The following is a 26,353-nucleotide window of genomic DNA, read 5'->3' as shown; positions in this document are numbered from 1 at the left end:
AGTAAGCAAGTGGATCTTCAGTTAGGAGACCAGATCTAAGTATGCACAATTAGCAAGACACATTTGATACAATATATCTACACTCATACTGCACCCCTCACACACACACTTTTTTTCTCATTTTTTTCTTGTCTTTTGATGACGGTGCTTAAAGACAAAGAGAAAAGATGCCCCTCACCCCCTCAAATCTGCAAGTGTTTTGGGGCTGTGAGAAGCATAGAGCATTTTGTTTTACAGGTAACGGCGACTGTGACTGTGGTGAATGTGTGTGCAGGAGCGGCTGGACTGGCGAGTACTGCAACTGCACCACCAGCACGGACTCCTGCGTCTCTGAAGATGGAGTGCTCTGCAGCGGGCGCGGGGACTGTGTTTGTGGCAAGTGTGTTTGCACAAACCCTGGAGCCTCAGGACCAACCTGTGAACGATGTCCTACCTGTGGTGACCCCTGTAACTCTAAACGGTAATGTCTCTGCTTTTCTCCATTCGTTATGTGGATAGGTTTATAGTGATCAAACTTACAGTGGCATTTTGTAAACTCAGACCTCAGATTGTATTTGCTGGTTTGGTCTCCAAACATCCATCAAAACACACACAAACCCACAGGGCCTCTGTGATCTTCAGCCTGGAACATCAATCTCTCGCTTACCTCTTTCTCAGTCCTGATTATCCAGAATCACAATGTCACGTTTCTGCTAGAGACTAGCATGGGGAAGTAGAGCTGATGTCCTACACTGATAACATCAGATCGCCTCTCCATTACAATACCAGCCACACAGAAGGAATGCCCTGGAGGTAGACGGATGACACCCACATGCAGTCAGTAGCTTTTCAGGGGAAACAGACAAGCTTCTTTCTTATCTAGAAGTTTATAGCGTGACCTTACTGATTCATTCCTATCTATAGACTCACAGAGGCAAAGAGGCAGAAAGACGATCTTAGCTTTCAATTCTCTCCTGCTTCTTTACCACCCACGCTCTTTGGCGCCTTTCTTTGGTTGCCATTATACACAGCTATTGTGTATTGTGTTTTCTTTTATATCATATGCACAATAACAACAATGAAACCTCATAATTTCTTAATGAAATTGGGGCCACATTTGTAGGTCAAGTGAAGCGAGCCTCCAAAGTGGCTGTTATGATATTGCAGTGGATAATGTATTATGCAGCAAATATGCTTCAGCATTTCAGATTTTCATGAACTCTGATGCCCAAAATGGTGACATTTGCATTTCTGACATAAACAGAGTGAGAAAAGCAATTTTTCACTCAGTGGTTACTCACCATTCAGGTGTCAAAACTTCTCTGCCACTGTCACTGGCAAACTAAGACAAGACACATGCCAGGAGAAGCATGAGGACATGATTAGGATGATTTGAATAGGATCTAATGGAAAATGTCCCTTCAAGACGTTTCTTCTATTACTTTTCTGTTTTATCTTCTCTATAAATATGATTCAATCTTAAATCTGAATTTCAAGATAGGAAATTAACAATCAAAGCCATTTGAATTTGGGGAATCAGGTAGTGACCTCCTTGGGATTTATGTTAGTTTTGAGATGAGTCCATTTTTCCATTTATTCATGCATGTATTCATTTATCAATGAGGTATTAAGTGCCTACTATATGCCAAGAATCCTGTTATGCCATGGGCAAAGCAATGATGACTGAAACAGCTACAGCCTCTGCCTTCACAGGTGCTGGGAGTCTAGTGGGAAAGATAGACATCTTTTAAAGTCATTGTAATGCTGTCTAGGCTGACAGTTTTAATAGGGGAAATAGAGAGTGCTATGGAACTCTACAGCAGGGGATAAGGCTACCAGACTAGCTAGGGCAGCCATCATTGAGATGCACAAAGACAAAGAGATATTAAGAGCTTCCACAATCACCAGACCCCTTTAAAGCCACTCCAAATAAATATACAATCTAGATAAATGCAATGTATTTGCAATGCCAAGGCAACTTCACAGTAAAACCTTCCCCACTGCCTGATAGGTTGCCCTTCCTGTGGAAAAATCCTGAGGCTTCCACTGCAAAGGAACTGATTGGTCTAAGGTTTAGTGAAGGTTTGCCTAAGGAAGTGCAGTCTCAGCTGAGATTTGCTGAGTTATGGGTGCGGGTGGGGTGTTTCAAGCACTTAGCAGAGCATACATTTCCATGGCCAGAGGAGACAGAGACAGCATGTGTGTCCACAGTAAGAAAACTTTTGCAGTTTTTGAATTACAACCAGCACAATCTATTTGTAAAGTGATTTTCAGCACAAGATTAATTCAGGGTCTAAATTTTACTTTGCTCTGTAGATGTCTTTAGAGTAGCTTAATTCTTGGACGATGTTCTTGGAAATGTACTTTTCTATAAATAGTGATCTTTTATTTAAAAGCCTGTATTAATGAGGATCCAGGCTCTAATCCACAGCTTTTGAGATCCAGGCTCTAATCCACACCTTCATTAAGACTTAGACTTATTCAAAAGAGTTACAGAAAAGTGAATTGTGAAAATAATCATGTAAGACATATACAAAGTCCACTAATCATTCTTGGAATTCTGATTAAGGTATAGACCATTTCTGTTAAGAAATTCAAAACTTCTCCTAGTCTCTAATCATATTTTAGGAACATACGCTCTCTGTAGGAAAAAGTAAATGAAAACAGCTAAATCAATTTATTTTCTTTGATTGTTTGTTTGTTTACTTAACCAATCACGAGCAATCATTACAGGTAAATGAAAATAGTAGCTATTATCAAGACTGGCCCAGGGAACATTGATTACTGAGTGGAACTCAGAATAATTCAGTGTTCACTTGGACATTACCCTACTATCCTTTTGAAAGTAACAAAAGATAATGACATCTATGAGATACTCCTATAGCACAAATTGCAACAGCAGTAAAGCAATATTCAAGCTGCAAATCTATTTTCCACCAGCATGAACTGATACACTGTTGGATACTGTCCACAGGAGCTGCATTGAGTGCCACCTGTCAGCAGCTGGCCAAGCCCGAGAAGAATGTGTGGACAAGTGCAAACTAGCTGGTGCGACCATCAGTGAAGAAGAAGGTTCTGCTTGTCTTAAATTGTTTTTCATTTCCTTATGTAGTTCCTGAGAGGCGTAGTTCTTGACCCTCTGTGAATCGAGGGCTATTTAGTAGCTTGACCTTATTTGTACCAGGGCATTAGCTCACTCACATTCATTTTTTAAGAGTAAATGCATCCTATAAGACTAGAAACTTGATGTCTCAGGACACAAGCATTTCAAAGTCGTAGCCATTCTATTTGACTTCAGCTCTGTTGCCAAGTTCACCTCTGCTTAACAAATTCAACTGTAGAGAATTCCAGAATGCTATATTTTTCAAACTAGAAATGGAGAAAAATTGAAGAAATAGCTAAATGTTAACCCCCAAACCTGAACTCACCCTTTATCATCCAATTGCTTTATTTCAACATAAGATAAAGCCAACTGTAAAACAGTGTTCCAGATGGTGGCTCCAAGATACTGGGTGGTTTCTGGTTAGTGGCCATTTTTCCTCTCCTCCATATACTTTTATTCCCAACCTTCCAAACATGGGCATTACAATGACCATCCTCAATTCCCTGTTGCCTCACCCCCAAAATACAAGAAAGACCTATTCTCTTTAACGGGTAAGAAAACTTCTCTTGCTTTCATCTGTCATTTTAAATTTAATTACTTAGAATCAGAGTCTAGTGGCAAAGTTTCACCTCAAATATTTAAATAGCTTGTTCTTTAACTGGCAATACCTTTTAAACAATACTTTGTGGACTTTAAAACAAAGATGATGACTGACTCTTCCAACAGAGACAACCTGGGAGAATTTAATTTGGTATCATCCTGAACTCGCTGCATTATCATGCGGCTCAGGGTAGAATTGCTACTCTGCACACATTAGAGATGTGGCCAAGATGTAGCTCAGGTGAAGTGAAATAATTAAGCCAATAATGTATGACCCTCCAGGATGTGTCTCTTGAATAGATGGAATTAGAATACAGAAATTAATCCATTTCCAGCATGGATTGAGTTAATGAACTTTATATTGTTTTGAAGACTACTTACATTGTCTGAAAATTTAGAGTTCTAACTATGCACAATTGGATCATCATATCATATATGATGATTTCCAATTTCATCCATGTCCCTACAAAGGGCATGAACTCATCCTTTTTTACGGCTGCATAGTATTCCATGGTGTATATGTGCCACATTTTCTTAATCCAGTCTATCATTGTTGGACATTTGGGTTGGTTCCAAGTCTTTGCTATTGTGAATAGTGCCGCAATAAACATATGTGTGCATGTGTCTTTATAGCAGCATGATTTCTAATCCTTTGGGTATATACCCAGTAATGGGATGGCTGGGTCAAATGGTATTTCTAGTTCTAGATCCCTGAGGAATCGCCACACTGATTTCCACAATGGTTGAACTAGTTTACAGTCCCACCAACAGTGTAAAAGTGTTCCTATTTCTCCACATCCTCTCTAGCACCTGTTGTTTCCTGACTTTTTAATGATCGCCATTCTAACTGGTGTGAGATGGTATCTCATTGTGGTTTTGATTTGCATTTCTCTGATGGCCAGTGATGATGAGCATTTTTTCATGTGTCTGTTGGCTGCATAAATGTCTTCTTTTGAGAAGTGTCTGTTCATATCCTTGGCCCACTTTTTGATGGGGTTGTTTGTTTTTTTCTTGTAAATTTGTTTGAGTTCATTGTAGATTCTGGATGTTAGCCCTTTGTCAGATGAGTAGGTTGCAAAAATTTTCTCCCATTCTGTAGGTTGCCTGTTCACTCTGATGGTGGTTTCTTTTGCTGTGCAGAAGCTCTTTAGTTTAATTACATCCCATTTGTTAATTTTGGCTTTTGTTGCCATTGCTTTTGGTGTTTTACACATGAAGTCCTTGCCCATGCCTATGTCCTGAATGGTATTGCCTAGGTTTTCTTCTAGGGTTTTTATGGTTTTAGGTCTAACATGTAAGTCTTTAATCCATCTTGAATTAATTTTTGTATAAGGTGTAAGGAAGGGATCCAGTTTCAGCTTTCTACATATGGCTAGCCAGTTTTCCCAGCACCATTTATTAAATAGGGAATCCTTTCCCCATTGCTTGTTTTTCTCAGGTTTGTCAAAGATCAGATAGTTGTAGATATGTGGCATTATTTCTGAGGGCTCTGTTCTATTCCGTTGATCTATATCTCTGTTTTGGTACCAGTACCATGCTGTTTTGGTTACTGTAGCCTTGTAGTATAGTTTGAAGTCAGGTAGCACGATGCCTCCAGCTTTGTTCTTTTGGCTTAGGATTGACTTGGTGACATGGGCTCTTTTTTGGTTCCATATGAACTTTAAAGTAGTCTTTTCCAATTCTGTGAAGAAAGTCATTGGTAGCTTGATGGGGATGGCACTGAATCTATAAATTACCTTGGGCAGTATGGCCATTTTCATGATATTGATTCTTCCTACCCATGAGCATGGAATGTTCTTCCATTTGTTTGTATCCTCTTTTATTTCACTGAGCAGTGGTTTGTAGTTCTCCTTGAAGAGGTCCTTCACATCCCTTGTAAGTTGGATTCCTAGGTATTTTATTCTCTTTGAAGCAATTGTGAATGGGAGTTCACTCGTGATTTGGCTCTGTTTGTCTGTTATTGGTGTATAAGAATGCTTGTGATTTTTGTACATTGATTTTGTATTCTGAGATTTTGCTGAAGTTGCTTATCAGCTTAAGGAGATTTTGGGCTGAGATGATGGGGTTTTCTAGATATACAATCACGTCATCTGCAAACAGGGACAATTTGACTTCCTCTTTTCCTAATTGAATACCCTTTATTTCCTTCTCCTGCCTAATTGCCCTGGCCAGAACTTCCAACACTATGTTGAACAGGAGTGGTGAGAGAGGGCATCCCTGTCTTGTGCCCGTTTTCAAAGGGAATGCTTCCAGTTTTTGCCCATTCAGTATGATATTGGCTGTGGGTTTGTCATAAATAGCTCTTATTATTTTGAGATACGTCCCATTAATACCTAATTTATTGAGAGTTCTTAGCATGAAGCACTGTTGAATTTTGTCAAAGGCCTTTTCTGCATCTATTGAGATAATCATGTGGTTTTTGCCATTGGTTCTGTTTATATGCTGGATTACGTTTATTGATTTGTGTATGTTGAACCAGCCTTGCATCCCAGGGATGAAGCCCACTTGATCATGGTGGATAAGCTTTTTGATGTGCCGCTGGATTCGGTTTGCCAGTATTTTATTGAGGATTTTTCCATCAATGTTCATCAAGGATATTGGTCTAAAATTCTCTTTTTTTGTTGTTTCTCTGACAGTCTTTGGTATCAGGATGATGCTGGCCTCATAAAATGAGTTAGGGAGGATTCCCCCTTTTTCTATTGATTGGAATAGTTTCAGAAGGAATGGTACCAGCTCCTCCTTGTACCTCTGGTAGAATTCGGCTGTGAATCCATCTGGTCCTGGACTTTTTTTCGTTGGTAAGCTATTGATTATTGCCACAATTTCAGAGCCTGTTATTGGTCTATTCAGAGATTCAACTTCTTCCTTGTTTAGTCTTCAGAGGGTGTATGTGTCAAGGAATTTATGCATTTCTTCTAGATTTTCCAGTTTATTTGCATAGAGGTGTTTGTAGTATTCTCTGATGGTAGTTTGTATTTCTGTGGGATCGGTGGTGATAGCCCCTTTATCATGTTTTATTGCATCTGTCTGATTCTTCTCTCTTTTCTTTTTTATTAGTCTTGCTAGCGGTCTATCGATTTTGTTGATCTTTTCAAAAAACCAGCTCCTGGATTCATTAATTTTTTGAAGGGTTTTTTGTGTCTCTATTTCCTTCAGTTCTGCTCTGATTTTAGTTATTTCTTGCCTTCTGCTAGCTTTTGAATGTGTTTGCTCTTGCTTTTCTAGTTCTTTTAATTGTGATGTTAGGGTGTCGGTTTTGGATCTTTCCTGCTTTCTCTTTTGGGCATTTCGTGCTATAAATTTCCCTCTACACACAGCTTTGAATGTGTCCCAGAGATTCTGGTATGTTGTGCCTTTGTTCTCGCTGGTTTCAAAGAACATCTTTATTTCTGCCTTCATTTCGTTATGTACGCAGTAGTCATTCAGGAGCAGGTTGTTCAGTTTCCATGTAGTTGAGCGGTTTTGAGTGAGTTTCTTAATCCTGAGTTCTAGTTTGATTGCATTGTGGTCTGAGAGACAGTTTGTTATCATTTCTTTTCTTTTACATTTGCTGAGGAGTGCTTTACTTCCAACTATGTGGTCACTTTTGGAATAGGTGTCGTGTGGTGCTGAAAAAAATGTATATTCTGTTGATTTGGGGTGGAGAGTTCTGTAGATGTCTATTAGGTCTGCTTGGTGCAGACGTGGGTTCAATTCCTGGGTATCCTTGTTAACTTTCTGTCTCGTTGATCTGTCTAATGTTGACAGTGGGGTGTTAAAGTCTCCCATTATTATTGTGTGGGAGTCTAAGTCTCTTTGTAGGTCACTAACGACTTGCTTTATGAATCTGGGTGCTCCTGTATTGGGTGAATATATATTTAGGATAGTTAGCTCTTCTTGTTGAATTGATCCCTTTACCATTATGTAATGGCCTTCTTTGTCTCTTTTGATCTTTGTTGGTTTAAAGTCTGTTTTATCAGAGACTAGGATTGCAACCCCTGCCTTTTTTTGTTTTCCATTTGCTTGGTAGATCTTCCTCCATCCCTTTATTTTGAGCCTATGTGTGTCTCTGCACGTGAGATGGGTTTCCTGAATACAGCACACTGATGGGTCTTGAGTCTTCATTCAATTTGCCAGTCTGTGTCTTTTAATTGGAGCATTTAGCCCATTTACATTTAAAGTTAATACTGCTATGTGTGAATTTGGTCCTGTCATTATGATGTTAGCTGGTTATTTTGCTCGTTAGTTGATGCAGTTTCTTCCTAGCCTTGATGGTCTTTACATTTTGGCATGTTTTTGCAGTGGCTGGTACCAGTTGTTCCTTTCCATGTTTAGTGCTTCCTTCAGGAGCTCTTTTAGGGTAGGCCTGGTGGTGACAAAAATCTCTCAGCATTTGCTTGTCTGTAAAGTATTTTATTTCTCCTTCACTTATGAAGCTTAGTTTGGCTGGATATGAAATTCTGGGTTGAAAATTCCTTTCTTTAAGAATGTTGAATATTGGCCCCCACTCTCTTCTGGCTTGTAGAGTTTCTGCCGAGAGATCCGCTGTTAGTCTGATGGGCTTCCCTTTGTGGGTAACCCAACCTTTCTCTCTGGCTGCCCTTAGCATTTTTTCCTTAATTTCAACTTTGGTGAATCTGACAGTTGTGTGTCTTGGAGTTGCTCTTCTCGAGGAGTATCTTTGTGGCGTTCTCTGTATTTCCTGAATCTGAATGTTGGCCTGCCTTGCTAGATTGGGGAAGTTCTCCTGGATAATATCCTGCAGAGTGTTTTCCAACTTGGTTCCATTCTCCCCGTCACTTTCAGGTACACCAATCAGACGTAGATTTGGTCTTTTCACATAGTCCCATATTTCTTGGAGGCTTTGTTCATTTCTTTTTATTCTTTTTTCTCTAAACTTCCCTTCTCACTTCATTTCATTCATTTCATCTTCCACCACTGATACCCTTTCTTCCAGTTGATCGCATCAGTTCCTGAGGCTTCTGCATTCTTCACGTAGTTCTCGAGCCTTGGCTTTCAGCTCCATCAGCTCCTTTAAGGACTTCTCTGCATTGATTATTCTAGTTATCCATTCATCTAATTTTTTTTCACAGTTTTTAACTTCTTTGCCATTGATTTGAATTTCTCCTGTAGCTTGGAGTAGTTTGATTGTCTGGAGCCTTCTTCTCTCAATTTGTCAAAGTCGTTCTCCCTCCAGCTTTGTTCCATTGCTGGTGAGGAGCTGTGTTCCTTTGGAGGAGGAGAGGCGCTCTGCTTTTTAGAGTTTCCAGTTTTTCTGCTCTGTTTTTTCCCCATCTTTGTGGTTTTATCTACTTTTGGTCTTTGATGATGGTGATGTACAGAAGGGTTTTTGGTGTGGATGTCCTTTTTGTTTGTTAGTTTTCCTTCTAACAGACAGGACCCTCAGCTGCAGGTCTGTTGGAGTTTGCTAGAGGTCCACTCCAGACCCTGTTTGCCTGGGTATCAGCAGCGGTGGCTGCAGAACAGTGGTGGCTGTAGAACAGCGAATCTTGGTGAACCGCAAATGCTGCTGCCTGATATTCCTCTGGAAGTTTTGTCTCAGAGGAGTACCCGGCCGTGTGAAGTGTCAGTCTGCCCCTACTGGGCGGTGCCTCCCAGTTAGGCTGTTCGGGGGTCAGGGACCCACTTGAGGAGGCAGTCTGCCCGTTCTCAGATCTCCAGCTGTGTGCTGGGAGAACCACTACTCTCTTCAAAGCTGTCAGACAGGGACATTTAAGTCTGCAGAGGTTACTGCTGTCTTTTTGTTTGTCTGTGCCCTGCCCCCAGAGGTGGAGCCTACAGGGGCAGGCAGGCCTCCTTGAGCTGTGGTGGGCTCCACCCAGTTTGAGCTTCCCAGCTGCTTTGTTTACCTAATGAAGCCTGAGCAATGGCAGGTGCCCCTCCCCCAGCCTCGCTGCCACCTTGCAGTATACAAGGCGGCTGTGCTAGCAATCAGCGAGACTCCGTGGGCGTAGGACCCTCTGAGCCAGGTGCAGGATATAATCTGGTGTGCCATTTTTTAAGCCCACTGGAAAAGTGCAGTATTAGGGTGGGAGTGACCTGATTTTCCAGGTGCCGTCTGTCACCCCTTTCTTTGACTAGGAAAGGGAACTCCCTGACCACTTGTGCTTCCCGAGTGAGGCAATGCCTTGCCCTGCTTCCGCTCGTGCACGGTGCGTGCACCCACTGACCTGCGCCCACTGTCTGGCACTCCCTAGTGAGATGAACCCGGTACCTTAGATGGAAATGAAGAAATCACCCATCTTCTGCGTTGCTCACGCTGGGAGCTGTAGACTGGAGCTGTTCCTATTCGGCCATCTTGGCTCCACCCCCCTGCTTTGTATTTTTCACACCCTCCCTGGACCTTCCCAGGCCCACATCCTCACCCCTGTTTTCACATTTCTTCCTTCTCTGAGTATGGTTCCACGGACTGCCTGGCATCTTATTTTCATTGTATTATTCTAGAGCAGCACTGTAGACATTCACAAACGAAGGGAAAAAAGAGAGATCCATTTTCTATGAACAACAGAAGAAATTATGCAGCGAATTATGCAAATCTGTCGTTGCACATTTGAGAATACTATTTCAATACCCAAACACCATGGAACAGGCTACATCTAGAGCCATAACAGTCATGAAAAGGAGTGGTGAAGTAATTAAAGCAACATGGGAGTTGTGACTCAAAGATCATATTCTGCCATTCCATTAACACTTAAATAACCCTGACCAGGTCAAGTAAGCCTCTCTAGGCTTCAGTGCAGCTATTTGAAAGAAAATTTTTAAAAACATGGTTAATATTACTGAAAGGAGTATGATAAGCCATTCACATATTTCCTACCACAGAATAAAATGTTTCATTAAATATGTTCAAGGCGAGCAGAGTGAACCTGGGCTGTTCCCGCAGAGAGTGGGAAAGAAGCAAGAAAACAGTCCAATAAGAAAACGCATAGTCCCCAAGACTTCATGAACCCTAGCTAATTGGAGAGGCAAGTGAACAGGAGATGTGGTAAAGGCCAAATAAAATGGCCAACGTATGAGTTATATATGCAATACCATTTGCAATCAAACATATGAAATAACACACATCTCACCAAATCTCTTAATCAGAATCTCCTTTTTAAAAATACTTATTAGACAACTCACTAAGTGTACAAGCTCCTGTGCACACAATCAACTTCTCAAATCAGAATACCCAAGGTGGGTCCCCAGAATCTACATTTTCAAAACTCCCAGGTGACTTAGATGACCATAATCATTTGGCAATGACTAGACTAGGATGATTTGTAATTAGATTTCTTAATATTCCCATGTAATAGATGTTTCTAATGGGTTCAAAAACAGTTTGTACACTTAAATCTATCATCCGAAATTTTATTTACAATGCTAAATGTCTTGCTGGTTCCTGTTTTCATAGATAATACAAAGCATACTTCTCACAGACACTGTTGGGTTTTTCATCTCAAACAAAATGTAAAGACAGCAAACAGCAACTTAATATTTCTATCTATGGCTATGGCATTTTTGACCAAGAACAGACTATTATTTAATTTTTGTTAGATTCAGAAAACACATTAGATTCTGCTTTATTAATGTTTTTATTTTTAAGCTAATGAGAGAGGTTATAAGTCTAGTAGGAGTATGTCCGAGATTATCAGGGGCAGCCCCAGTTTTAATGTTCTGATCCATTGTAGCATAACACACTAACTTTGGACCTATGTCCTAAAAGTTTAGATTAAGAGCAAAAGGTCTTCTACTTACAGGTTTCTGAAAAACAGTGTTTGTAACCATCATTGAAAAGTCTCCAACTTAAAAGATAGGAGAACAGTTAAGCAAATTTGTTTGGTTTTCTTAATTAGGAGAATGCCACATTATTTTGGCATACATCCTGGACCACTAAAATTTCTGGTAGATAGTACTGGCATCTCAGATTGGCCATTTTACTTTACTTTTAATTTCTGTCATGACATTCATTTTCTGCCTCTTGAATGAGCTCAATAAGGAAAAATTCCCACTTGGAAAAGATTTAAGGTAAACTGGATTTTTTTTTTTTTCAAATTAAGAAAGGAGCTCTACTGAATGATAGACAAACTGTCACTGTGGATTTATTTACCTTTATCCTGATGGTCCCTGAGCTACATAATGCTTCAGTCTCAGTTTCCTGATATTAATTTATGTTACTGTTACCACAATACATGGCCAGCAATCTTGACTATGCCGTTGTGAGAAAGACCCCTTTAAAAGTATCAGTATCAGTTTGAACTGTGCAGAAATGTAATCTAGACATCCTTCATGCTCTCAGCAAAGAACCTATAGCCCCCTCATTACCATAATCAGGGCCATTCTATTCCCAAGGCAGCTGTGGGTACCTGCCTTGAAGTACGTTCAGCCTGTTGCAATCCTGCCCGTATCCGTTTGATAGGTACATTTGATGGTCAGTCCTGATTGACCACAACTGGAACTGTTCTTCTGGAACGTGAGTGAAAACGAAAACCTCACTTCATGAGAAAAAAAAAAACCTATGCCTCTCCTATTCTCATTCTGCAATATTGAAAACTCTAATTTACATATTAAAACTCAATACTACTTTGTTTTAAAAATAATCTCTTTTGGAATCTTGTTTAACCTAATGAATGACTCCTTTATCTGCAGATTTCTCAAAGGATGGTTCTGTTTCCTGCTCTCTGCAAGGAGAAAATGAATGTCTTATTACATTCCTAATAACTACAGATAATGAGGGGAAAACCATCATTCACAGCATCAATGAAAAAGGTGGGTGTTTTGCCTTCCATTGCCGATGGCAAATGATACTACACAGGAGAAGAGAAAGCAACCAGAAAATCGCTCTGGGTAGCATGCCAGGAAAGACATTTCCAAAATTTTGATGAAGTTTCTTAAAGTTTCCCAAGGATTGAAAGATGCCAGTTAGAAGGTTCAGTATGTTCCAGTGTCTCTTATTAAGACCAGATAAGGGTTGGGCATGGTGGCTCACACCTGTAATCCCAGCACTTTGGGAGGCCGAGGCAGGTGGGTCACTTGAGGTCAGGAGTTGGAGACCACCTTGGCCAACATGGTGAAACCCTGTCTCTACTAAAAATACAAAAATTAGCCGGGTATGGTGGCCTGCACCTATAATCCCAGCTACTCGGGAGGCTGAGGCAGGAGAATTGCTTGAGCCTGGGAGGTGTAGGTTGCGTTGATCCGAGATCGCGCCACTGCACAGAGTGAGACTCTGCCAAAAAAAAAAAAAAAAAAAAAAACCAGCTAAGATGACTTGTAGTTGCAGCAGTCATCATCTTCCTGAAAGCTGACTAATGAATTATAAAAAGGTAAGTAGATTAAATGAAATGTAAGCAAAAGGTGTATCTTTAGGAAAGGGTAACAGAGAAGAGTGTGTCCATTTTTTTTTAAAGAGTGTGAATCAGGCAAACCTTGGTTCAAATCCTTCTCCATTATTTAATAGCGGAGTGATGGCTTGAGCCTCTGAGTCTCTATTTCCTCATCTGTAAAATGGTACAGATAATAGTACTTTTTTCTAAGTGTTGACTCAAGGATTAAGTGGAATAACACACATAAAATTGTGGCAATACCTAACTCACGGTAATGGGTCATTAAATGATAATGCTGAATCAGAAAAGACATTAAGCAGCAAGTGAGGAAGGATGTCATCTAAAAGGATGTCAAGGGGTCCATTGCTCCTGTGGATTTTCATCCATACCAACTCATAGAGTCAGTTTGGGACTTGGGAAAACCTTAAACATTTTGCATTCAGTGAAGGGGAAGGAGAAGTTTATATTTAGTAGAGAAGAAAGTAGGTGAGAAGGTATTAATACTTTGATTGAGGCGGATTCAAATGTTAGTGGGTATCAGACTCCCTTGGGGAACTTGTTAAAAATGCCTGTATCCCGAGTCAACATCATCTGATGTGTGGCCCAGGGCTCTGCATTTTAACAACTACCCTGGCAAGCCTGATACAAATGGTCCCAAGATCTCCCTGTGAGCAACAGCCCTAACAACACAGACTGCATTCTCATTTACTCACAGGTGCCTCATATTTTCTGTCTTTAATTAGTGATGTGTTCCTCCCTAAACCATTCCTGCAGATATGACAGCTATATTAAATCAGACCTCATCAGACCTTGTTTGCAACCTCCTCCTCCCATCAAAAGCTTGGAGCCTAAGTAAGTTCTGACCCAGACAACAGCAACAAGGCCAGGCCATAAGGCAGATAGATGTGTTTTGTTGTACATGCTTACTTACCGATGTGCTGATAAAATATTAAGTCCTGAACTTAAAACCAGAAGTATCAAATTGGCATCACTTAAGAACATAAAAACCACAGCAATGTCAAAAGAACCAAAAAGTAGGTTCAAGACCATTATATCCCAATCAAGAAAACATGATCAGAAAAATGTCACATTGCAGTTGCTGAGGGCAAGGGAGAGATAGAGGTTGGCACAATCCAAGGAATCTGAAGATGATTGTGAACTTGGCCTTGGAGCTCAGGTATGCCAAGTGCCCCTGGAGACTTGCTCTGGAAAAATCTCATGTAAATCAACTCCTTTGAAATGCATACATAAAATGAGTCTTGTGGCCGTTCATTAGGGAAACATAAGGAGAATCCTGCTGTATAAGGAGAAATTACTTTATAATACCAAAAAAGCCTGCCTGCTCATTATCTGTCTTACAAAATAAAATTCTTTAACTACACTCCGAACCCTCTGTGACTGTGGCAGTGACTTTAGCAAGTTATCTTGAAATCAAAGCCATCCCTTACAGTATCGATTCTATTGAAAAAAACGAGTTTCAAACAACAAAAACAAATTTCCAGAATAAGTCCTGCTTTTAATTCAGAGACTTTTGTATCTAGTTGGTGATTTTTTTTTTTTCGGTGAAACATGCCTTGGGCTAAATGCCTCCTCATTACTGAGCTGTTGTCTGTTCTTTTATTCTTCCACACAATAAGAGTGGCACCACAACATGCCATTCTGCAGAGCACGCACAGATGCCCTGATGCTTTTTATTATGGCGTGTTATTATCCCCATGCTTTTGTAGTAGGGAAAAGTGAGGGGAAAAATAACCTCCCTGAGGCTTAACAAGAGTCACCTGACAGCCTCCAGGCTCCCTCTTCCTCAACACATGTCCGCATGGTTGGGTAGGCCTGGCACTTCCAGGGGCCAGCAGAGTAGAACCTGTCCCCAGAAGTCCATGGTCCCTCCTGTCTCCCGTCTCACAGCTTTCAGACTAGAAAATCCCAGGGTGGCCTGGTGGAGGCTTGGGTGGAAGAGGCAAACTGAGAAGTGAGAAAGGGGCTGATCCCCAGGGTCCTCTAAGCAAATTGAAAAAAAGAACTGAGTGAAGGGTCGCCACCAGGGTGCTTGTGGACACAGGTGGCTTCTTTCATCTTCTTTCTTTCTCCCACCATCCGGAGGGACTTCCAGAGCATAAGAGCCACAACAGAGTCAAGGAATGATAGGCGGGAAGGCTTCCCGGCTGGAAAGTACCAGCTAGGGTAGATGCTATACCCACAGGTTCCAACTTGGAGGCTCCAGGCCCTTGAGGTGATGAGGATAGAAAAGGGGAAGGAGTGCTGTATTTGCTGTAACAATAGTAATATTAATTATTATAATAGCAGCTCTCATTTTTTGAGCCCTTACTAATACCATTTGCCAGATGTTGTTCTATATATTTTACATGTATTAATTCGCTCAATATTCTTAACAACCATATAAAACAGGTACCACTATTATTTTCATTTTAAAGGTAAGGAAACTGAGGCATAGAGACATTAAATAATTTTCTAGGTCTGGCAGTAATTACGTGCCAGAGCTAGTTGGAGGAGCTCTGGCAGCCTGGCCTGGAGCACCTGCTCTGAACCACTGTGCTCTACTGCCTCCTACTGGCTGTACAATCATCATAACTATCTGAATCACAAAAAGATGTTAGATCAGCATCATCCGACAGAACTGTTAGGCAAACCCTATATGTAATTTAAAATTTTCTAGTAATTACATTAAAAAGTAAAAGAAACAGGTAAAATGAATTTTATTTACGATGTTATCCAAAATATTGTCATTTAAACATGTAATCAGTATAAAAGCTGAGATATTTTACATTTTTTTCATACCAAGTGTCAAAATCAGTGTGTATTTCACCCTTACAGCATAAGCTACTTGGGAAAAGTCACATTTCAAGCACTCAATATGCACATTGAGCTACCAGATTGTGCAACGCATGTAGCAGAGTTAGATACTCAGGACCTTAGAAGTAGGTGCTGCACCAACCTGGACTCGATGGGCCACATTGCCCACAGTGATAGAGGTGACCCTCTTCTTCCACATAGAAATCCATTTTCAGTCTGAGCATCTCAAGAAACATCCGAGTATGGAAAGTGATGATCTCTATTGTGTAAGACCTGCTCTGGCACTTGGGCCAACATCTTTAATTGAGAAATGTACAATTCCTGAGGACTTTCAGTTCTTAAAATAATTATCTCTGCCAGACCGCACCCATTTCTTCCTTAGTCCCTTCTGGAGAACCCTCCTAATTCATGTCTAGGTGCAGGATTGTAGCAAGCTTCATCTTGCTTTGAACAGGAACATACTATGCCCCACCCAGGCATTTCTTAGCCAAAGATGTAGCCAGTATATATTCTCATGACACAGGCCTACCGCTTTATTTGCAGGAATGTGCTAACCTATTAGAGGCAGCTATGGTTCATTTGCTATGCGAGAATATAGTCTTTAGATCTTCATACAGTAATAGCTATGTCATTAGCTCCTTTACCTGTTTCTGCATAATCTCTTTACATGGTTTCTTGGCCAAAGAACAAAAGTGTGTGAGGCCAGGCATCATGCTGTTAGTGGGTAATTAGCCCCACTCAGATTCACATCGACTCCAGATCCTTACCTTAAAGACAGCATGACTAGTCATATGTGTATAACTCTCCTTATTAAATATCTAAAAGCAGTAAGACTTAGGATAAACTAAACATCATTCATTTCCTCCCCAGATCCCATGGATTTTGCCTCATTTCTTGCAGAGAGATGCAGATATCTAACGATAATTTTATGTCAGATTTTTTTTTCCATGAAAGTAAGAGGAGAGCATAATTATAATGTTTCATTAAGAAATGTATCATCTCCTAGGCATATTGCAAGGACTATTAGTCATTCTGCTGTGAATTAGGAAAGGTACTGTGTAATTGCAAAATTACATTAATATCTTCAATACAGTCAAAATAACATTTCATAGAATATTCAAGTTGAAAGTACCCTACAGAACATCTAATTTCCCAGACTTGCTTGAGGATAAGAATCATTTAGAATAGTTAATAATACAAAATCGGTGGCTTATCCAAGACCCACTGAATCAGGATATTGGGGAAGGGGTCTAGGAAGCTGTGTTAGTAAGCAAGAACACTTCAGCTTATTGGTATCATCAGAAAAGGTAAGGGGACACTGAACTTTGTTTTACAGATGAACGGCCTGGGGCTCAGAGAGGTCAAGGGACTGGATCACATTCACACAGCTACTGTACATCAGATGGAAATTGAATCTACCTTTCCTGAATCTAGTCTAGGAACTTCCCCAAAACCAGACTACTGCATTAGGGTTCAACAAAACAGAACTGAAACCCATCATTGTCTTCTGTCTATAAAGAAAGAAGGGAATAGTAATTTTTTCCAAGGGATAGGTTTTTATATAACTTTTAATATAGTCTTCTAGACTCCCCATGATTCAAGAAGGTCCATGAAAAACTGATGACATGCAGCACACACACACACACACACACAAACACACACACACACACACACACACATACTCCATTTCTGCTTTATCGTGGACTCAGAAGAGACCATGTTTAGTGATTAAACTAGTCTTTTTCTTAATCCTTTAAATATTCCATGTGCATTAATTATCACTCTTTTGGATTCTCTTTTAGAGTCAACCATCAAGTCTATATCCATTTACTTCAAATAACTAAATTCTTCCTTTATCTTTTGTTCTACTTTGAGGAATGCAGGGCTATTCTTCAACAAGTAACTCATTTTTAAAATTTAAGCAAGGTGAAAATGGTGTCAATATTTATCCTCTGCTGCAGAAAATGTAGATGAAAATCCAAGAAGAAATGGTTTTCCGATGTCAAAATGTTTATTTTACCACCTTCTTATAATTTTCTTTATTTCTGCAGATTGTCCGAAGCCTCCAAACATTCCCATGATCATGTTAGGGGTTTCCCTGGCTATTCTTCTCATCGGGGTTGTCCTACTGTGCATCTGGAAGCTACTGGTGTCATTTCATGATCGTAAAGAAGTTGCCAAATTTGAAGCAGAACGATCAAAAGCCAAGTGGCAAACGGTATGTGGAAACTTAGGGCTACTCCTTGTCTAGAGGAGAAAGAGGCTGGTGGAAGAGATTGAGGGGCTCAGCTTTCTTCTGCTCTGAGAGTTCAAATGTCACATTTTTTTCTCTCCCACTCTCGCCATGACCCCAACAGCTTTGATTTCTGTTCTGCTTCAGGGGCAAAGGTCCAGATGACCCTCATAGCTTATATTTGTCTTAGTGCGGTGGGGATTTCCACCACGATGAAGAGTCTCATGAGGCTCCTGAGACAGCTGCTTAGGGACATTGGGGAAGTATATTTTTACCCAGTGCTTCTTCACCACTAGGAGTATCCCTCAGGCCCCATTTGATAAAGCACGGGTGCTATATCTAAACATTTCCATAAATTGGTTATGTTATAATGAATGGAATAGTGTTCATAAATAGTACGATAATTCATGCCAATTTCTTTGGAAATACTTGTTTCTGATATAATAGGTTACAAAGCAAAATTGAGATGATTTTTAAAATGCCATGCAGTTATTTTTTCTGAATAACATAAATTTTAAACAGAGACCTGAAAAAAAACCCAAAAGTATTAACCTTTAAATACATAAACTCAATAGAAATAATTTAACTGCCTTCTCTTCACAAGAGGCAATCAGAAAGCAGGACTATAGTTTTCTGTGTTTCTTTTCCACAGGAGAGATAATTACATTTCTAGAGACCCATAGAAACAATTCCATAGTTTTAATTTCATCTCTCTATCTCTAATGGTGTGTCCAGGTATCTAACAGCAATTATCTTACATTGCTGATTCTAACAACAATGATATCACTGGAGAAAATACAGGCAGACACAATGCTCCTTTGGATTTGTCTGCCCAAATAATTTGATGTTAACAATTTTTATAGCAATGCCTTCAACTCCTAAAGCAAATGGAATTTTCCATTTTTGATAAGTTTATCTTGATAAGGGATGTTTCTGTTGTATGCAGTTATTCTAAATTAATGATAATATATGGTACAGGACAATGAACACTGAAAATTTTTATCTACTTTATCTTCCCATTAAAAATGCATTTAGATACAACAGCCAAATGCAATGTATGGATCTTGTTTGGATCATGATTTGAACAGTCCACCTGTAAAAATACATTTTTAAAACAACTGGAAAAAGGCTGGGCATAGTGGCTCACCCCTGTAATCTTAGAACTTTGGGAGGCCAAGACAGGAGGATTGGATCACTTGAGCTCAGGAGTTCAAGTTGGGCAACATGGCAAAACCCCATCCCTACAAAAAGAAATACAAAAATTAGCCAGGCATGGTAGTTCACACCTGTAGTCCCAGCTACTTGGGAGGCTAAGGCAGGAGGATCACTTGAGCCAGGAGGTCAAGGCTGCAGTGAGCCATGATCATGCCATTGCATTCCAGCCTAGGTGACAGAGTGAGCCCCAGTCTCCAAAATAAATAATAAATAAATACATAAAAAGACTGAAAAAAGATTAATACATGCTGGGTATTAGAATGATAGCAAATAAGTATGGTTAATTTGATTAGGTATGATAATGGCATGGTGACATTGCTAGAAAATATCCATATTTTTTAGAGATGCATACTGAAGGAGTGAAAGGAAATGAAAGCTGGGGTTCGCTTTGAAATAATTCAGCCAAGAGAGTGGGATGGAGGGATAGTTGAAGCAGGTGTGGCAGAATTGTGATAAATGTGGAATCTGAGCGATGGGTCTTTGGAGTTTGGTTATATAGCTTTCCTCTTTTTGCGAATGTGTGTATTTTCCATAATTAAGCAAAATTCCTCAGGAGAAGATATAATTTACTCATCCCTAACAATGTAAAAGGTAAACAGGTTAGCTTGGTGACTTAGAACACAGTACTAATGAGCCCAAAGTTGTAGGACAGTTCACTTCACCTCACCCCTGGCCACAGATGTTATTTTTGACTTTCATCAACTCTCCAACAAATGCCTTGCCATGGTTAGAAGGGCAACCAGGTAAAAGAATATGGTTAAGTTGCCACAAAGGACAATAGCAGCAAGCCCCATGATATAATCCTGGTATTTCCATTTTGAAGAGCTAAACTGAGGCTCAGAGAAGTTAAGGGACTTCCCTAACTTTTGGTGCATGGTTAAGCTGAAGCCTAATTGTTCATTGTTCTTCTAAGCACAGCCTTTGGTTGACCCTCCTAGAAATAATAAGCAGGTGTTCCACAAACACGCACTTGGGCAATTATGTGATGTGTATCTACTAACCAGCACATTTCAATGTTCTCATACAGAGGCATAAATACTGACAAGTGATTAATATCTTTAAAATAACATTTTAATTAACAGTTAATTTCCCCAAAAACATGAATTGTTCTCCCTCAGGATGTAGAACATGACTGAAATTCAAATGCTGAATTTTTGCTGTTTCTTCACCTAACATGCAACCCGAACATGCATTAAACAGAAAAAAAAAGCATAAATGGAAAATATTATTCCCTTATTAAATTGAGTTTCTTTGAATAACAAATGTTTGATGTTGCTGACTAGATAATGACTGGGTAGTAATTATTCACTTGGATGCAAAAAAGGTTTAACTCAAATAATTCAGTTTAAATTTCACTAACATCCTACTGGAAAAGAATGTCGCTCACTGCGCACATTTAGGGGTCTTCAATTTAACTGAGTTTTTTCCCTAAAACCTATTTCTTCTTGAAGAAGTGAATTTGACTGGTCTTTGAAACCCAGTGCCCTCCAGAGACAATAGGGACAGTCAGGCCTCCTGGCCATAGGACTGCATTGGACTCATAAAGTGACAGGGCTTAAGACAGAAAGGTCTTCACTCCTACCTCCTAAAACATTTCAGAGCAGCTGTAAAGAAAGGTTATCTTTTTTATTATGCTTTAAAAAATAATGCCCACCCCCACATATTCTTTATGAAAACACAAACGAAACATATTTAAATTCATCTTTGATTAGAATTTTTTTCCTAGGATGACAAGTCATTAACTTGAGGCAAAAAAATGTTCAGCCTGACATTTCTTGCAGTCATGAATTGATTTTGTACTGTGCTAAGCAAATCAGGTCTGCGTTTGGCAGTTGGGCGATCATTAAGGAAGCTGTGGGTCATGACAGGGTTTTCCTATTACCACTTTTTCAATCTTGAAAAATGTGTCATTGCATTTGCAGAATCCACAGCCTAAATTAGCACTCCCAGACACCTGGGGGAATCAGCCTGGTCACCCCAGATGGTTAGGGGAATACTGACCTTTTCTGAGCAGTGGATTGCACACTCACCCGAAATAGAGTAGGACTCAAGCCTGCATTTCAGCTGGAAAGTCTGTGTAGAGAGGTTACAATCAGCAGAGCACTAGAGGAGGCAGTGTGGACATTTCCACACCTCCTCCTGGAACAAAACCCAATGTGAGTGCATTATCCTGACCTCTGATCTTCAGCTGAGGCCAGGAAATACCCTATTACACACAACAGCAATATGTACTTGCTCTTCGTCCACTTTTACGCTTCCACCTTACCCTCTTACTCTAGTGAAGTCTGCTTTACCCATCACTCCCTATAAGCAATGTCTTGGCCCTAAACCAGTATTGCAAGGGACTCCCAAAATATTGCAAACCTGAATGAATGAAGTTGCTTTAAAATACGGAATGAAAACTCCGCCATCAAAATTAAACATTCAACTAAATATCTACTAAATAACACTGTGTTATCTTGTCAACTGCAATTCAAGTCACCTCCTCTATAATGCGTATCAGTTATATTAAGCGTGGGATATGGGTGTATTGTAGTATGTTTGACACGATATAGGGTGCACCTACAAACAAGTACCTGGTCCTACGGAGCTCTAAGCTGGCCCTGCTCACAGCCTGTGTCCTCTTTCCAAGTGTCTTTTCTGTTCACAAAGGTGGGAGCTTCCTGGAGGAAGTGGGAAATTCCTCCAGGACAGGCTTACCCTGTCATTGCTGGCCTGACCCTCTTACTTTTTTCCATCTTGTTTCTTCAATGGAGTCCCTCATTCTCCTGTAACCAACTAGATTCTAGTCTCAAATTTAATAGAATTCCATGCGTGATTTTTGTTTGCAAATGAGATTCCATCTACATCTAAATTCACATCAGTCTGCCCTTTGCCTTCAAAATCTCAAATTCTTAGGGCAGCAGGACTAGATAAGATCTGGAGGTCCCTCAGAATTAACCAGGCTGCTCTCAGGAATAGAAGCAATATACCAACTTAGCTTTCACCCATCATCCACCACCAGCCAAGGAACATTTTTCTGTTTGGCTTTATTATAGAAATAGCATATCTCTTTAAAGGCACATAACAAAAGTAACATGTCACTTAGTCAGAGGTCAGGCCACTGGCTCTGGACAACATAGAAATGGGTGCAGGTGTGATTCCCACTCACAATGAGGGCACTGAGGCCAATGAGTGGGAAAGACCGGGGAGTGTTTCCGGTTTTATTCAATTCTTTTAAGAGCTGAAAGAAATATACTGAGCAAGCAAAGACAATTAAGGTTTTTTTTCAAATCCACCCCTAGAAATTTCTACCATAGCTATAATTCATGGAATGAGGTGATCAAAGTATAAGATTTTAACTTAGAAGGTCAGAGGCGGTACCTGGATTCCATACATACTCAGTAATGGGCTTAGAAATGTTAAGTGTACCAAAGCCCTGGGGGAAAATATCTTAATAATCCTCTCTAAAACCTAAAAGAAAAGGAAATTCCAAATGTGAAGAAAAGCTATAAATAGGAACTAATGAGAAGAGGCAGCATTTATGGAGCATTTGCTATGTGCTACACACAGCGCTAAAATACTTTACCTGGACGAGGTAGGAACAGATAGGGACACCAAGGCTCAGAGTGGCTTCAGTACGGTCATGTGGTGGAGCTGGGTTTGGACCCAGACTGTTGCCATAGCCTGCGTGATCAACCTTGGAAAGTGGGAGAGAAGGAACTGTACCTTACCCAGACACCTTCCTCCGGCCTGGAACAACTAGAGAGGCTTGATCCTTCTGGACCTTCTGGTCCTTTTGGCTACAGCACCACTGCTATTGGCACCTGGAGGCACATCTATAACCCAAACAGCACAGCTGAGCTACCCAGGAGTCCCACACCCAACCTTCCCACTGCCCCCAAGGCAAAGCCATTTTTCCTGGCCTGCCTTTGGACTGCAACTCTTTCATGACCCCAGGGTCCTCCATACCAGTCTCTTGTGGTTGTCTTACACAGTGTTGTACATAGTAAGCAAAAGACAGCTGGTTTTTTGGCTACCCAAGGCAAGTGTTAGCTGTCCAGAGGATGGTTCCTCACTCCTCCCAAGCAACTACTTTCTCCCACTTCTGAGTTTTGATTTTATCTTAGCATGATTATTTGTGCCCTTCTTTGATGCCTCTCATCAGTAACACGTTTGTTAAAGGCAGATACTGTGTCGTTCATTTTTGTATGTTCCTACCGGTTTCACTTTTCCTGTTTTTTACTTTTTTGGCTTTGATTTCACTTTTGGTTCATCTGTCACTGTTCATGCCACTCATTCCATACATACTGAGTACCTGCTTTGGGCCAGTGACTCAGTGCTGGGAAAACAGAAGTGAGCACAACAGCTGAAGCCTTGTTTTCTATCCGTAAATTTGTGCATTACCAAAAGAGGTAAGATTTTTAGAATATACATATGGGACTTGTTCTGTATATTTAACAAAATGAAAATGTATAAATTGCAAAACACTAAACATATGAAATACCAAATTAATCAAAATTGTTCTAATGGTTTCCAAGACTGACCTTGACTCTCCTCTTCCAATTTGCACTATGTATTAAAACAGTATAATAACAAAATATACATACTTTCACTTGAATCTTTTTTTTTTCCAGGGAACCAATCCACTCTACAGAGGCTCCACAAGTACTTTTAAAAATGTAACTTATAAACACAGGGAAAAACAAAAGGTAGACCTTTCCACAGATTGCTAGAACTACTTTATGCATGAAAAAAGTCTGTTTCACTGATATGAAATGTTAATGCACTATTTAATTTTTTTCTCTTTGTTGCTTCAAAATGAGGTTGGTTTAAGATAATGATAGGACATTTGCAGATAAGTCATCCTCTACATGAAGGTGACAGACTGTTGGCAGGTTCAAAATAATCAAGAAGAGAAATATCCTTAGCAAAGAGATGACTTTGGGGATCATTTGAGGAATACTAACTCTGTTGCATTAATGCTTCAAAAAATCATCAAAATGATTCATGGGGGCCTGATTTGCATTTGAAAAATGTTTGAAATTAGAATCTCATTTGTTTCAGGAATGCAGCTACCTGAGTTTTTTGTCTCGGCAAAGTCACAAAGCCCATATACTCACATTGTGTGTCTATACTTGCCAATTAATTCTAAACTTGGAGGAAATATGCCCTCTCTTAAAGGAGAATTTTTTTTAAATCTCTGAGAAATGAGATTCTGAGTTTACTTCAGCTAAAAGGTTGCAATTCTTCTGAAGATATCTCAAATATAAGGTTGAAAGTGTTAATAATTTTTGTGAATTTATACACACCTAAACATTAAGTACACAAATATTTTATTTGTTTTACAAATAAGGAATAAGTAATTTATAAATTAAGAATTTACCTATAAAAATAAAAAGATAACAACCCTATCATATAGCTTATTTTTAAATTACCTGAAAAACGATATTCTACACTGTTTCCTTTTTGACTCTGAGTTTTCAAACTGTTACTTCTCCCATATTTCTCAATCCATTTCACTCAGTTGCACAGTCTTTTAAACCCTGTAATTGTCATACCAAAGTTTCTTTTTTTAAAAAAAATTACTTTAAATGCTTAGTTTATTCAAAGAGCGATCCAATAATATAAAAGGAACATGTGTTAAACACAATAAAATTTTAAATGGCTCTAAATCAAGCACATCAGGAGTATATAAGTCTTAAAGGCTTTTTAATACATACTCTTTTCCCATCTATGTAACCCAACTTGCACATTTCAGCTGCATGTGGTGAATATGCATCATATATTTACTTTAAGAGGTAAGATTTTACTTGCAAAATACATGTGCAAATTAGGGATCCATCAGTTGATGGAAGAGATGGACTCTAGAATATTATTTCTTGTGGTTATTACTCCTTTACAAAGCACTTTCATCTCACTTGATCCTCATAAGGAAACTAAGGCTCAGAATGAGTAGAGCTGGGTTCAGAATCTAGCTCTTCTAACTCCAAGCCATCTCCTCTTTCCACTGCAGGAAACTGCCTCTTTTGTCAGTGAAATAATAGAAAGATTGTGTTAGTTAAGTGATAACTGTCATTTGTTTGAAAATGTTCGAGACTAAACAAATAGCATTTAAACTGCTGGCATATAGATGAGATATTGTACTTTTGTGCAATGTTTATTACCTTTGATTAAATTGTAATGTGAAGCTTTTACTAGGTGAATAGTTCATTATGTAGTGGAGGCTTCGTGGTTGTCCATTGAATTGTCACAGCAAAATCTATAAGTTTCTTCAATTCTACAAGATAGATCCATATACATTTGATCACTTGGAGACTCTTTTTTTGCTGGTTTCTAGATAACTCAGGTAAATCACACCTTTACGGAGTACAGGGCTAGGTGAAAGAATTACTGAACAATCACCTTGAAAATCTGAAGGGCTGATATACCCTTTATGTTCCTGACTGATGCACAGAACCTGGGGGAAATCTACAGCAATATACAGGTTGCAATGCTGATAACACAACAGCAATCCTCTCCTCTACGTGGACTTACTGTTGTATTTTTTTATTATTATTGGAATGGGATTTTAGAAAATAGAAGTTACTTTTGTGTGTGTTTTGGGGAAGGTAGAGAAGAATCTGCTCTTTCTCTGAATACTGTTTTGACCCCAGGCAGGACCTTGGAAAGGCCAAAACATTAACAGCAGTACTTCTGTTCACTGAAGAGTTATGTTACATGAAGATAAAATGGTTTTGTCGTGTTTATTATTGTATTTTTTGTTGACGTAAATAAACATGGTAATTTAAACAATGAACCTTAGATGGATGATAGTTTCTTTTATTTGCTTGGCACAAAACCCTCTTCTTGGATTTCTGGATTCCTCTGTGACCTGTTCTGACTGCCTTGATGGTCTTGGTCTGGGGCCAAGGAGAAGAGCAAAAGGAGGCAGCCACAGAAGGCAAGAGACAGCAGGGAGCGGGCCTGGACATCACCATTTTGTAAAGTCAAGTTCTTTAGAGTTAGTGCTATAAACTGAAATGTATCACCTTCCACCCCCAATAGCCCCTGTCCCCCCAAAATTCATGTATTGAAGTCTTAACCCCCAGTAGCTGAGACTATAACTGTGCTTAGAAATAGAGA

General features: G+C 39.7%; 1 protein-coding gene across 2 annotated transcripts in view; it reads left to right on the top strand.

Moving 5' to 3' along the window:
• ITGB6 (integrin subunit beta 6) overlaps positions 1-26,027 on the top strand; it is a 99,473-nt gene extending 73,446 nt beyond the window's left edge. For both annotated transcript variants that reach the window (XM_004032696.4, XM_019022437.3), the window contains exons 11-15: positions 238-460; positions 2,954-3,051; positions 12,311-12,430; positions 17,853-18,019; positions 23,866-26,027. In XM_004032696.4, the coding sequence (XP_004032744.2) occupies positions 238-460; positions 2,954-3,051; positions 12,311-12,430; positions 17,853-18,019; positions 23,866-23,964 (707 nt within the window). In that variant the 3' untranslated portion in view covers positions 23,965-26,027. The remainder of the gene's footprint in view (positions 1-237; positions 461-2,953; positions 3,052-12,310; positions 12,431-17,852; positions 18,020-23,865) is intronic.
• The last annotated feature ends 326 nt before the right edge of the window (positions 26,028-26,353 follow it).

Source organism: Gorilla gorilla, chromosome 11 (genome assembly GCF_029281585.2).
Source record: "Gorilla gorilla gorilla isolate KB3781 chromosome 11, NHGRI_mGorGor1-v2.1_pri, whole genome shotgun sequence".
Classification (NCBI taxonomy): domain Eukaryota; kingdom Metazoa; phylum Chordata; class Mammalia; order Primates; family Hominidae; genus Gorilla; species Gorilla gorilla.
Note: the sequence above shows the minus strand (reverse complement) of the source record. Positions and strands in the feature narration are given on the sequence as shown.